The sequence below is a fragment of the Bombina bombina genome, chromosome 6, assembly GCF_027579735.1.
Source record: "Bombina bombina isolate aBomBom1 chromosome 6, aBomBom1.pri, whole genome shotgun sequence".
In the NCBI taxonomy this organism is placed as follows: Eukaryota; Metazoa; Chordata; class Amphibia; order Anura; family Bombinatoridae; genus Bombina; species Bombina bombina.
The window spans coordinates 472,624,378-472,639,445 of NC_069504.1; the positions used below are offsets into that span (position 1 = coordinate 472,624,378).

A 15,068-nucleotide genomic window follows, 5' to 3' on the forward strand; every position below is an offset into this window, starting at 1 on the left:
CTAACATTACAAACCCCCACCCCCAAACCCACAAAATAAAAAAGCTAACTAAAAAAAACTAATCTACCCATTGCCCTGAAAATGGCATTTGTATGGGCATTGCCCTTGAAAGGGCATTCAACTCTTTCACTGCCCTTAAAAGGACATTCAGCTCTTTTTCAGCTCATTAAAATAAAAAAAGCCCTACTCTAAAAAAAAAACAACAAAAAAAACACAAAACTAACACTAACCCCAAAATTGGTACTCACAGTTGCTGAAGTCCCGGCGGACGATCTTCATCCCAGAGGCAAAGCATCTTCATCCATTCGGCTCCATGTTCATCCATCATGGTACCGGCATCTTCTTCATCCCTTATTAGGGGATGTTTGTTTTAATTTTTTGCAAAAGAGCTGTTAACTTCAGGGCAATGCCCTACAAAACACCCTTTTAAGGGCTACTGGTAGTTTATTATAGATTATGTTTTTTTTTAATTTTATGGTGGTTATCTTTTATTTAACACTGAGTATTAGAATAGGAATAATTTTAATTTTTTGGATAATTTTGTTTGTTATTTTTTGTAATAGTAGTTTTTTTTATTTTTTGCAATTTTAGTGTTTATTATTTTTTGTAATTGTAGTTTTAATTTTTAGTAATCTTAGTTTTTTTATTTTTAGTAATATTAGTTTTTTATTAATTAATGTTAGGTTTTATTAGAGTAAGCTTAGGTTTTATTTTTATTTCACAGGTAAGTTTGTATTTATTTTTGAAGAGGTAGTTAGTTAATAATTGTAACTTTAATTTAGGTCTTTTTTTATTATGTTAAAATTAAGGGGTGTTTTAGGGGTTAATAGTTTAATTTAGGTTGTTGCGATGTGGGGAACGGCGGTTTAGGGGTTAACAGGTTTAGTTAGCATTGGCGATGTTTGGAAATGGCGGATTAGGGACTAATAGGTTTAGTTAGTGTTGGCGATGTTTGAGAATGGCTCTTTAGAGGTTAATAGGTTTATTTTGTGTTTCAGTTAGTGTCAGCGGTGTCGGGAACTGCAGTTTAGGGGTTAAAAGGTTTAGTTAGTGTTGGCGATGTTTGGGAACTGCGGTTTAGGGGTTAATAGGTTTAGTTAGTGTTGGTGATGTCGGGGAACGGCGATTTAGGGGTTAATAGCTTTATTTAGTTATTTAGTTAGTGTCGGCGATGTCAGGGAACTGTGGTTCAGATTAGAAGAATGAAAAATTCTGAATATGAATAATGGATCCAAAAATTCGGAAACTGATTTATTCATTTTTAGAATTTTTGGGGATTTTAGTTATGTGCCGATTCGGAAATTCGGATGCATTAGAATCTCCAAATCAGCCAAAATTTGTCCGAAAACTAAATTTGGCCGAAACGAAACTTATATTATTAATCTTTTCAAACTGTTATTATAACTTTTTATATGCTACTATAACTCTGCAAGAAACATAACTCAGCATTACTGTATCTGTATTACTAAATCTGTATTATATCTCTCTATATAACTCTGCACTGTTAGATCTATCTGTTATAATTCTCAGTATATCATTAAACATCTATTCTTGTTATGTTATACTCTCACTATTGTTACTGCCCTCTATATGCTTCTGTCCCTTCTTAGTGCAGGGGTTATGTTACATCCCTTTGATGTCTAGAGTACACCAGATGCACCTGTAGCACAGTATCCCGGTCTCTTCATGCATATTAATTGTTTTCCATCCACCTGCACAGTCTGAGCATGCTGCCAGCCTGGACACTGTAGGGTTAATCCTTTCACACTGTGAAAACACGTGTGTTATTCATCACATTGTCATTGCTCCCTCCCTGAGCACCTACTATATAAAGTGACTGAGGAAAGAGAGGAGAGAACAACACACACATCTCTCAGACTCTCACAGCTCTGCGGTACTCACAGCTTTAGACATGTCTGCGATTCCTCTGAACAGGATCCTGCCTCTAGGGTTCCTGCTGATTTTCTCCTTCATCTCTCTGTCCAGCTGCATGGAGTTCGTTGAAGATCCTAACAATCAGGGCGGTCTCAACCTGCAGGACAGCTTCGGGAATCAGTGGGCAAGGGGTAAGTTACATACTGATATGTTTAGTGTGCATCAGACCAACAGGGGAGCAAAGTGACACTGAAGAACACATGACAGGGACACTAGGTCACTGCCAAAGACAGCTAGCTCACACATTGCAGTGATTCCTTAATGGGTTAACGGGTCTGTCCCGCTAGTGGCTGATGAATGTGACAAATAGGTGAACAAGTTTTACTAAAGGAAAAGATAACACAGATACATCAGTAGATGAATGGTTCTGTCTTACTAGTGGCTGATGACATTAATGTGTTTAATGGGTTAAATAAGTTTTATTAAGGGACTTAAGGGGGTATATAAGAAGTTACTTTTGGGCAGAACAAAAAAAAAACATTGGTAAGATAAAGTTCTCTTGAGTGATGATTTGATGGAAACTGAGCTGCAAAGGTCAGACTTGCTTGAAAAAAATTATATTATAAAATTAAATGATATATTTCAAGAAATATACTTATAAACAAAACAGTCCAGTTATTTAAAAAGGAGATTAACTTCAAACATCATTGTATAGAAAAGTATTGAGAAATTACAACCAACATATATAGACTGATTTTTCCTGAAAATGATAAGATTAAATGTCAACGTAAAAAACAAATAATATAGTAGCATATATTATGTGATAGTGAAAGAAAATTATTCTAAAAATACTGTATGCAAATCTTTTTTCTGTATAGAAAAAAATGGTTTCATTTGAAAATGCTGCTGATCTTTATTGTAACATTACAGTTAGGTTAGTCAAACTTTATGAAAATCAAATAATAAAATGATCACATATTCCATTTCTTAGTTTCACTGTTACACCTTATTAAAGGGACACTAAACCCAAATGTTTTCATCATGATTCAGGTAGAGCATGCAATTTTAAGCAACTTTCTAATTTACTTCTTTTATCAAATTTTCATCATTCTCTTGGTATCTTTATTTGAAAAGCAAGAAAGTTTAGATGCCGGCCCATTTTTGGTGAACAACCTGAGTTGTTGTTGCTGATTGGTGGATAAATTCACCCACCAATAAACAAGTGCTGCCCAGAGGCTGAACCAAAAATTGGTTGGCTCTTTAGCTTAGATGCCTTCTTTTTCAAATAAAGATAGCAAGAGAATGAAGGAACATTGATAATAGGAGTAAATTAGAAAGTTGCTTAAAATTGCTTGCTCTATCTGAATCATGAAAGAAAAAATTTGGGTTCAGTGTCCCTTTAAGTTATTTTAGTTTTCTGTTGTTATATTTCTAGAAATAGTTGTCTTGCATATTTTATTCTATCATGCTAAGCAAGGATATTTAATAAATATATTTCTGCATTTTAAATTTAGTTTGTATTTATATTTTTACTCATAAATTTAATGTCAATATATTTTATTAATTTGAATAATGTTAATGCTAATTAATATATTATTTTGTCCATGACAAGTTTTGCAACACTTTTATAAAAATGTGGATATTAAAGGGATATTCCAGTCAAAATTGGAAACCACATGGGTGCATTTCAGTATCGAACAGAAGCAATTTTGTAATATACATGCATTAGCAAAAATGCTTCTAATAAAAGCTATAGCTGTTTCAAAAGTGTATTTAAGTATGCACCATGCACCAGCATTTTAAACACAACCATTGTTTGGAGAGCCTAAGGTGCATCTGGTAATTACTTTATTACGGCTAGATTTGGAGTTTTGTCGGTAACGACCCGAAAAACTAACGCCGGCTTTTTTCTGGCCGCACCATAAAAATAACTCTGGTATTGAGAGTCCACATAAAGGCTGCGTTAGGCTCCAAAAAAGGAGCGTAGAGCATTTTTAACGCAGCTTCAACTCTCGATACCAGAGTTGCTTACGGACGCGGCCAGCCTCAAAAACGTGCTCGTGCACGATTCCCCCATAGGAAACAATGGGGCTGTTTGAGCTGAAAAAAAACTAAACACCTGCAAAAAAGCCGCGTTCAGCTCCTAACGCAGCCCCATTGTTTGCTATGCGGTAACCCTTCCTACGTCTGCACTTAACACTCTAACATGTACCCCGAGTCTAAACACCCCTAACCTTACACTTATTAACCCCTAATCTGCCGTCCCCGCTATCGCTGACCCCTGCATATTATTATTAACCCCTAATCTGCTGCTCCGTAAACCGCCGCTACTTACATTATCCCTATGTACCCCTAATCTGCTGCCCTAACATCGCCGACCCCTATATTATATTTATTAACCCCTAATCTGCCCCCCACAACGTCGCCTCCACCTGCCTACACTTATTAACCCCTAATCTGCCGACCGGACCTGAGCGATACTATAATAAAGTTATTAACCCCTAATCCGCCTCACTAACCCTATCATAAATAGTATTAACCCCTAATCTGCCCTCCCTAACATCGCCGACACCTAACTTCAAACATTAACCCCTAATCTGCCGACCGGAGCTCACCGCTATTCTAATAAATGTATTAACCCCTAAAGCTAAGTCTAACCCTAACACTAACACCCCCCTAAGTTAAATATAATTTAAATCTAATGAAATTAATTAACTCTTATTAAATAAATTATTCCTATTTAAAGCTAAATACTTACCTGTAAAATAAATCCTAATATAGCTACAATATAAATTATAATTATATTATAGCTATTTTAGGATTTATATTTATTTTACAGGTAACTTTGTATTTATTTTAACCAGGTACAATAGCTATTAAATAGTTAAGAACTGTTTAATAGCTAAAATAGTTAAAATAATTACAAATTTACCTGTAAAATAAATCCTAACCTAAGTTACAAATAAACCTAACACTAGACTATCAATAAATTAATTAAATAAACTACCTACAATTACCTACAATTAACCTAACACTACACTATCAATAAATTAATTAAATACAATTGCTACAAATAAATACAATTAAATAAACTAGCTAAAGTACAAAAAATAAAAAAGAACTAAGTTACAAAAAATAAAAAAATATTTACAAACATAAGAAAAATATTACAACAATTTTAAACTAATTACACCTACTCTAAGCCCCCTAATAAAATAACAAAGCCCCCCAAAATAAAAAAATGCCCTACCCTATTCTAAATTACTAAAGTTCAAAGCTCTTTTACCTTACCAGCCCTGAACAGGGCCCTTTGCGGGGCATGCCCCAAGAAATACAGCTCTTTTGCCTGTAAAAAAAAACATACAATACCCAAGCCCCCCAACATTACAACCCACCACCCACATACCCCTAATCTAACCCAAACCCCCCTTAAATAAACCTAACACTAAGCCCCTGAAGATCATCCTACCTTGTCTTCACCTCACCGGGTATCACACCGATCCGTCCAGAAGAGCTCCTCCGATGTCCTGATCCAAGCCCAAGCGGGGGGCTGAAGCGGTCCATGATCTGGCTGAAGTCTTCATCCAAGCGGGGCAGAAGAGGTCTTCCATCCGATTGAAGTCTTCATCCAAGCGGCATCCATCCGGAGCGAAGCGGCAGCATCCTGAAGACCTCCACCGCGGAACATCCATCCTGGCCGACGACTGAACGACGAATGACGGTTCCTTTAAATGACGTCATCCAAGATGGCGTCCCTCGAATTCCGATTGGCTGATAGGATTCTATCAGCCAATCGGAATTAAGGTAGGAATATTCTGATTGGCTGATGGAATCAGCCAATCAGAATCAAGTTCTATCCGATTGGCTGATCCAATCAGCCAATCAGATTGAGCTTGCATTCTATTGGCTGATCGGAACAGCCAAAAGAATGCGAGCTCAATCTGATTGGCTGATCGGATCAGCCAATCGGATTGAACTTGATTCTGATTGGCTGATTCCATCAGCCAATCAGAATATTCCTACCTTAATTCCGATTGGCTGATAGAATCCTATCAGCCACTCGGAATTCGAGGGACGCCATCTGGGATGACGTCATTTAAAGGAACCGTCATTCGTCTTTCAGTCGTCGGCCAGGATGGATGTTCCGCGGTGGAGGTCTTCAGGATGCTGCCGCTTCGCTCCGGATGGATGCCGCTTGGATGAAGACTTCAATCGGATGGAAGACCTCTTCTGCCCCGCTTGGATGAAGACTTCAGCCGGATCATGGACCTCTTCAGCCCCCCGCTTGGGCTGGATCAGGACATCGGAGGAGCTCTTCTGGACGGATCGGTGTGATACCCGGTGAGGTGAAGACAAGGTAGGATGATCTTCAGGGGCTTAGTGTTAGGTTTATTTAAGGGGGGTTTGGGTTAGATTAGGGGTATGTGGGTGGTGGGTTGTAATGTTGGGGGGCTTGGGTATTGTATGTTTTTTTTTACAGGCAAAAGAGCTGTATTTCTTGGGGCATGCCCCGCAAAGGGCCCTGTTCAGGGCTGGTAAGGTAAAAGAGCTTTGAACTTTAGTAATTTAGAATAGGGTAGGGCATTTTTTTATTTTGGGGGGCTTTGTTATTTTATTAGGGGGCTTAGAGTAGGTGTAATTAGTTTAAAATTGTTGTAATATTTTTCTTATGTTTGTAAATATTTTTTTATTTTTTGTAACTTAGTTCTTTTTTATTTTTTGTACTTTAGCTAGTTTATTTAATTGTATTTATTTGTAGCAATTGTATTTAATTAATTTATTGATAGTGTAGTGTTAGGTTAATTGTAGGTAATTGTAGGTAGTTTATTTAATTAATTTATTGAAATTCTAGTGTTAGGTTTATTTGTAACTTAGGTTAGGATTTATTTTACAGGTAAATTTGTAATTATTTTAACTATTTTAGCTATTAAATAGTTCTTAACTATTTAATAGCTATTGTACCTGGTTAAAATAAATACAAAGTTACCTGTAAAATAAATATAAATCCTAAAATAGCTATAATATAATTATAATTTATATTGTAGCTATATTAGGATTTATTTTACAGGTAAGTATTTAGCTTTAAATAGGAATAATTTATTTAATAAGAGTTAATTAATTTCATTAGATTTAAATTATATTTAATTTAGGGGGGTGTTAGTGTTAGGGTTAGACTTAGCTTTAGGGGTTAATACATTTATTAGAATAGCGGTGAGCTCCGGTCGGCAGATTAGGGGTTAATGTTTGAAGTTAGGTGTCGGCGATGTTAGGGAGGGCAGATTAGGGGTTAATACTATTTATGATAGGGTTAGTGAGGCGGATTAGGGGTTAATAACTTTATTATAGTAGCGCTCAGGTCCGGTCGGCAGATTAGGGGTTAATAAGTGTAGGCAGGTGGAGGCGACGTTGAGGGGGGCAGATTAGGGGTTAATAAATATAATATAGGGGTCGGCGGTGTTAGGGGCAGCAGATTAGGGGTACATAAGGATAACATAGGTGGCGGCGCTTTGCGGTCGGCAGATTAGGGGTTAATAAGTGTAGGCAGGTGGAGGCGACGTTGTGGGGGGCAGGTTAGGGGTTAATAAATATAATATTTATTTTTTCGAGTGTCGGCGATGTGGGGGGCCTCGGTTTAGGGGTACATAGGTAGTTTATGGGTGTTAGTGTACTTTAGAGCACAGTAATTAAGAGCTTTATAAACCGGCGTTAGCCCAGAAAGCTCTTAACTACTGACTTTTTTCCTGCGGCTGGAGTTTTGTCGTTAGATGTCTAACGCTCACTTCAGAAACGACTCTAAATACCGGAGTTATAAAAATCCCATTGAAAAGATAGGATACGCAATTGACGTAAGGGGATCTGCGGTATGGAAAAGTCGCGGCTGAAAAGTGAGCGTTAGACCCTATTTTGAGTGACTCCAAATACCGGCGGTAGCCTAAAACCAGCGTTAGGAGCCTCTAACGCTGGTTTTCACGGCTACCGCCAAACTCCAAATCTAGGCCTTAATATGTTAATTGCTGACATGATACAAGCCCCACTGATGATTTGAGCAACTGCAGTATATAAACTGCTGGTGCACTGAGAATATCTATATATGCATCATGTGCACGTGCAGAGAAAAATGCTAACACTAAAAAAGTGTACATTGAAAATATGTTTCTATTCAAAGATGCAATAAATCTATGTGCATTTATATTTTGACTGGAATGTCCCTTTAACTCAAAATAGGGTTCAGTGTTGAATTAGAATTGCTGACACAATGTATAACCAGGGCCGTCTTTAACACAGGGCAAAAGGGGCATCTGCCCAGGGTCCAGTCTTTGTTGAGGGACCCAAGAGTCCTAACAAAAAAAATGACAGACTGCTGATGTCATGTGACATGGGGACACACACACAGTCAGTCCTAATACTGTCACAGTCAAAAGTTCTCTGCTTATATGTATTTGTGAGAAACTGTGCCAGACCGTGCAGGTGTCATGTGATATGCCAAGCTAGTGCCATGTGCTTTTTTAGATGTGCACTGTGTAGCACTAAATTCTAAGCCCTAACTCGGCCTCCAGCCAATCCCACTGCATCAGAAAAGGTCCTGCTGGGGGTTACCACTGTTACCAGTTAACTGCTCTGGTGGAGGGGATTGTTTCTGGGTAGGGTTGACTGTAGGTGCATGCAGTAGAAAGCTGGAACAGCAGGCACATGAGGATTTGAGCTCTCTTCAGTCTTGAGGTTATGTGACTCATCTCACACTGTATTTATGCAGCCTTGGGCAGACAGCATCCAGTCTGCTGGTCCCCTTAGCCCTGCTCTTTCTGATGTGGCCCTAAGATCAACTAACTGAAGTTTGTTAGGGGTACAGTGCTTTGCAGAAAGGTGTCAGTTGGAAGAATAAGTGAGTACACACACGTCCCTCCCCCATGCAGCATTGTCTAGTGCAGGGTGAGAGGTAACTTGTTACTAGCAAAGAAGTGACATGTGCTGCTGTGACTGATGTATAGTGTCATGCTGATACTCCACACATTAAGATAAGGTTTATTTTTATAGTTTTATTCTCTCTGTCTCAGATTTTACAGCTTCCCATAGTAGTTCTGCTGTTCCAATCAGTAAACTTATATTTGTCTGTACCTCCATGCTTCCTCCTCAGTCTTTACCTTGCTTTGCTCCTGTTGACTGCCCTAAATTTCTTTAACCAGCTAACCTCAGACCAGAATCCCATTCAAAAGCATATTAAATTAATCCACAGTGGAGGAATTTATATATTTATTTACGTATTAGTACTGCTTAGGTCCAGTTTCACATATTGCAATTTATTTTATTTTTTTAAAAATGATTAGCCCAGCAGTGGATGATCCACTGCTGCGCCTAATAATTAAAAAAAAAAAATGATTTAGTTGTTTTTTGGGATGGAGAGCGAAATTGCATGGGGGGGGGGGGCAAGAAAATGTTTGCCCAGGGTCCAGTCAATATTAAAGACGGCCCTGTGTATAACCTGTGGCTAGAAGCAAAAACATGACACATGAGTCAGCCATTCATGCAAAAGAAAGGGGGAGAGAGAGAGCAAAAGAGAGGGAGAGAAAGCAAATGAGAGGGGGGGGGGAACACGGGGTGGGACCGCTGCACTGAAAAAATGGCCCGTGTGAACGGCTTTAGGACTAGTATATAATAAAAAACAAAAAGTTAATTACATTAACATTTTATTTCTCACACAGCAATTCAGGATGTTCATATCCTTAAGTTCATCAAACATTGCATGATTCTGTAATGGCTTTGTTGATTAATATGGTTAATTTGATATTGAATATTATGATCAATGATCTTCTGATGCCATCAAGGGAGCGGGTAATATAATTTAAGGTTACTGATTTTATAAATCCCTAGGATTCATGGCTCTTTGAGTTTCTGTAAGAATGTAAAATCTGTTTTAATGGGCCAATTTACTTTTTGTTTCATGCCCCCAAAAAGTTATTTTAAATGACATTATAGTATATTTTTTATTGATAAAAAATGTAGCTTTATTTTAATGTCAGCGACTCGCTTTATCAACATGTTTGCCCCAGCTCACCTCTGGCGGCAGAAATCCACTGCCGGAATTTACCATTGTACGTGAGTGCTGTTTTGCGCTAGCGTGCAAACCACCACCTCCCCTGCCCGCGCACAGCCAATCACGCATACGCTGTCACCATTTAGCATTGCACAAGTATTTCTGGTGAAATGCTTGTGCAATGCAACTGCCTGCACATTTGCAGCCGTTAGCAGGGGGTGTCAATCATCCCAATTGTACATTGTCATAAAAAGGGTATGGTTGGGGTACGTTTGTGAACACTTAGGGTACAATTGCTGTGGTTGTACCCTCAATGGATCATAATTACACGTTAAGGAACTAATATGTACCATTTAGCGGTAAATACGGTACAAATATGTTTCCAACTGTCAAAGGTCCATTTCTATAAAATGTAATCCCCAAAAAATGTAATCCTCCAAAAAGGTACAATCACTTGTGTGAATAAAAGGTTGAGGGGGATGGGTGGTTCAAGGCTGTTAAACCCTGCAAGTCCATATAATTTGTGCACCTCAATTATTAATTGAACACATAGGGCAAAATTACATATGTGGTGTCGCCCGCAAAAGCCGGCGAAGCTGGTTTTATGCGGTTTTGGTATCACATATACAGCGCCACATATAAATGCGGCACGTATATTTTACCCATCGCCCTCAATTTTTACTCCCATAAGCTAACATAGAACCGCGCTGCAAATCGGTATCACATATTCAGTGCAAGGACTTATGCGCTGAAAATTGAGAAATTTTACTCCATTTTCACCTCGCCACACATAGGCTGGCGCAGCAAACCTTGCGCTGAAAATGTAAGCACCGTAACTCCCGTAACTGCCTGAAAATATTAAATAACGCATGCGCAATATCTATCTACCTGTCAACTGCCAAACCCCACCACAATAACTAATAAACTATATTAACCCCTAATCCGCCAACCCCCACATCGCAAAACATCTACAGTAATTAACTTATTAACCCCTAACCCGCCAACCCCCCACAATGCTATATACCTAACAAAGTGATTAACCCCTAAACCGCCATCACCCCACAATGCAACATACCTTAATAAACTATTAACCCCTTATCCACCATTAACCCATAAGAGCAAATAACTAATTAAATCCTAAGCCCCCTAACCTAACACCCCCTAAATTAACCCTAATTACCTAAATTAAACAATACTAAGGGTCAATTTATCAAGCTCCGTATGGATAAGGCTCACCGGAAACAGAAGTTATAAAGCAGTGTTCTAAAGACCGCTGCTCCATAACTTGTTTGACTGCTCTGAGGCGGCAGACAGAAATCAACTCAATCGAATACGATTGCGTTGATTGACACCCTCTGCTAGCGGTCGATTGGCCATGAATCTTCAGGGGGCGGCATTGCACCAGCAATTCACAAGAACTGCTGGTGCAGTGATAAATGCAAACAGTTTATGCTATCGGCATTTATCAATGTGCAGCGGACATGATACGCTACATTGTATCATGTCCGGTCGCACCTTAATAAATTGACCCCTAAGTTACAAATAAAAAAGCTAACATTACTTAAAAATAAAAAAAATCTAAAATTAAATTAATCTAAGATTACAAAAAATAAATAAAGTCTAACATTACATAAAATAATAAAGCAAATTATCAAAAAAAAAAAAAAAACAACTTAACCCTATCAAAATAAAAAAGCCCCCCAAAATAAAAACACCCCTAATCTAATGCTAAACTACCAATAGCCCTTAATAGGGCCTTATATAGGGCATTGCCCTAAGTTAAACAGCTCTTTTACCTTAAAAAATAAGAAGTCCCCCCCTAAGAGTAAAATCGCCCAAAATAAAAAACCTAACACTGAAAAATCCTAAACTACCCATTTGTATGGGCATTGCCCTTAAAGGGGCATTCAGCTCCTTTTCAAAGGCCCATTAAATCCCCAAACTAAAAAAATAAAAAAAATAAAAAAAAGAGCCTAAGTCTAACCCCCAGATAGGTACTTACGGTTCCTGAAGTCTTGCGGTGAAGTCGTCTTCCAAGCGGAACCATGGAGCGTGGAGATCCTCTTTGTACGATTTTAATTGTTTGTAATTTAGTATTTTTGTAGTTTAGGTAATTGGGGTTAATTTAGGGGGTGTTAGGTTAGGGGGCTTAGTAATTAAATTAGTTATTTGCAGTGGCGTATTTAGGTTTTGTGCTGCCCTAGGCACTCCGAATTCTGCTCCCCCTCTTAGGTTTTAGGCCACAATATTTTTTTGGACAGGGTATAATGTGACTTTTTTAAGAAATGTTTACCAGGACTTGCATGTGTATATATTCAATGCTGACAAAGTTTGGTAGTGGACAAAAAGAAGGGGTGTCATTTAATTCTTGGACCCAGGGCCAGGCCCAGGAAGAACAATGTTTTTAGCCAGTCTGGCATAATCTCACCAAATGTGTAGTAACTGATGAAGAATATGATCTCCTTATATATAGTGACCTTACTTTGATTTCTTGTTCAGTAACAGAGGGCATTATATATAATGTAGATAATATAGTTGTAGAGTACTGTGAACATAAGTATCATAATTGCCCTGTCTTATAGTTATAAGATTTAGGCTGAGTTCTGCCCACTATAGAAAGCAGATAAATTGTTCTTTATGCAAAGAGTAGAGACAGTGAATAAATCCTCTCATGATGCACAAATAATACTGGTCTGGTAGTCAAAAGGGCAATAAAGTTTTACATTCAAAATTGAAATATGTTAATGTGTGAAACAAGTTGTGATCATGGCAGGCAGACAGACAGTACATGCAACGACAGGGGTAATAACCATAACATGCACCAGCTACCAGGAGTAGATACTGTATATAACAACAGGAGGAGATATATAACTCTGCACCACGTATCAGGCTGTGGCACTGCACTAGCATTATCTGTGTGTAAGACTCAGACTGCGTAACTGGTAATAACAAATGTTACACTCAACAGTCAGACTCAGTGCTACATGTTGCTAAAGTAATTTGTGCAGTGACAGTGAGTGACCGTCACTCACCTGAGCTCTAAGTGACTCCAGGGATCCACTGCACTACCAGTCAACTTTCCAGACTCCAGTGACCAGTCCGCTTTCACTCCCGGCAATGATTGATGTGGACGTCTTTGCGGTTGCCGCTTGGGAGGTCACATGTGCTGCTGATGTGCATACATCTGGCGGCTGGTGGAAAACGTCACGTGACGTTGGCAAACAGCCGGTCACGTGGGGTATAAACTGAACGCAGCCCTGTACAAAATATTTTTTTTATTTTATATTTCTTTTCCAGTCAGTCAGTGCAGCACCTGGGGGCAAGTGCTGCCCCCCAAAATCTGCCGCCCTAGTCCCGGGCCTTGTTGGCCTAGGCCTTAATATGTCTCTTGTTATTTGCGTTGTGGGTTTTTTGGCGGATTAAGGGTTAATAGTTTAATTAGGATTATTGGGTTGTGTGGGATTGGCCGGTTTATGGGTTAATAGTTATATTAGGATTATTGCGTTGTGTGGGTTTGGCGGATTAGGGGTTAATAGATTTATAAGGTTGCGATGTGGGTTAATAGTAGATAAGGGGTTAATAGTTTTAATAGGTACTTTGCGATGTGGGTTAATGGCAGATTAGGGGTTAATAGTTTAATTAGGTATATTGCGTTGTGGGAGGTTGTCGGTTTAAGGGTTAATACTTTTATTATTAGTTCCAATATGGGTTTAATGGCGCATATAGGGGCTTTACGTGTCAGGTTTATTTTTGGGAAGCGTGTTAGACTTTTACGGGAGATTTGACTTTTTTTTTCTTAGGCGCCAGCAGTTTCTAACGTGCTGTAAGTCACTGGCGACTCCAGAAATTTGTATTTACACTCATTTATGGACATTGCTAAATTATCTGACTTACAGCACTTTATGAAGTGCCGGCGCCATATATGTGATACCCCGATGTGCGAGGTGAAATTACGGGCGGTGCGGGTAATCTCGCCCATAGCTGGCAGTCACCAAAAATGAATTCAATACATGTTGTACAGCAAAATAATGTTCAGTGGTTGTTGGTAAAATGCAAGAAGTGTTCAAAGCAACAAAAAATACTTAATAACCCATATGTTCAATGATAGTGTGTTGCTGGTTCTAAATAGCAAACAAACAATTAACATTTTAATGTTTATATTTAGAGCATCAAGATGATAACTCTTAAAGATAAAGCAAATGTATTAACTAAAATTACAGAGAATTTTTTTCGTTTTAAACTATAAAATAAACGAGCTGTTTAAGAACCTGTTTTTAAAAAAAATTAATAAAATTGTAACCGTTCCCCAGTCTCATACATGGACAATGTGTAACATGCCATAGCGCCATCTATTGGTATAAGGTTCATAACCAAAATGTGTACTGGGGAAATAGACTCATTTGCATATATTTTGCATTTTTGCATTTTGTGAACTGCTTGTGCAATGCCGCCCCCTGCAGATTCACTGCCAATCGCCGCTAGCAGGGGGTGTCAATCAACCCGATCGTATTTGATCAGGTTGATTTCCGTCTGCGGCCTCAGAGCAGGTGGACAAGTTACAGGAGCATCAAGCCAGACAGCCAGAGAGCAATGGATCCTAAAATTCAAGTTTGGACTCTTAATTTTGTGTTCTTCTACATACATTATGGTATAAAATAATTTGCTGTCTCTTTTGACCATGTCCTGGCTTTATCTTTTGCACTTCAGATGGCTTCCTTACTCCATAGTGTCTTTATTTTAATTTAATCACATAAGTGCACATGCAAAACCTCTTATCCATACAGTACAAATACACATCCTTCTTACTGGCGCCTATACGTTTGTGGACGGGCTTGTTGTAAAGGTGAGATCATGTTGAAATTAATTGGACATCAGTTCACCTTTATTTTCCTGCAATTCATTAGTGAGCTTTCCTGCTATAAACATGTACAGTTGTATGAAGTGCCCAGTGTATGATGTCTCGCACATCCAAATCAAAACGCTAGCAACATGGAAAAAATAAAATAAAAAGTTTTTTTTAAAATGTTTGTAGCAAATCATAAAATATTTTAATGTCTGTTTTGTGCTATTCAGCTACACTACTTCACAGAACACTTACGCCTAGATCACGAGTTTTGTCGGTAAGGCTGTGTAGTGCTAACGCTCCTTTTTTTCTTACCGC

General features: G+C 38.4%; 1 protein-coding gene across 1 annotated transcript in view; it reads left to right on the top strand.

Annotated features, from left to right (window-relative positions):
* The first annotated feature begins 1,874 nt into the window (after positions 1-1,874).
* Positions 1,875-15,068, top strand: part of LOC128664472 (bombesin-like) — a 40,554-nt gene continuing 27,360 nt past the window's right edge. The window contains exon 1 of the mRNA XM_053719298.1: positions 1,875-2,066. Within this exon, the coding sequence (XP_053575273.1) occupies positions 1,913-2,066 (154 nt within the window). The 5' untranslated portion in view covers positions 1,875-1,912. The remainder of the gene's footprint in view (positions 2,067-15,068) is intronic.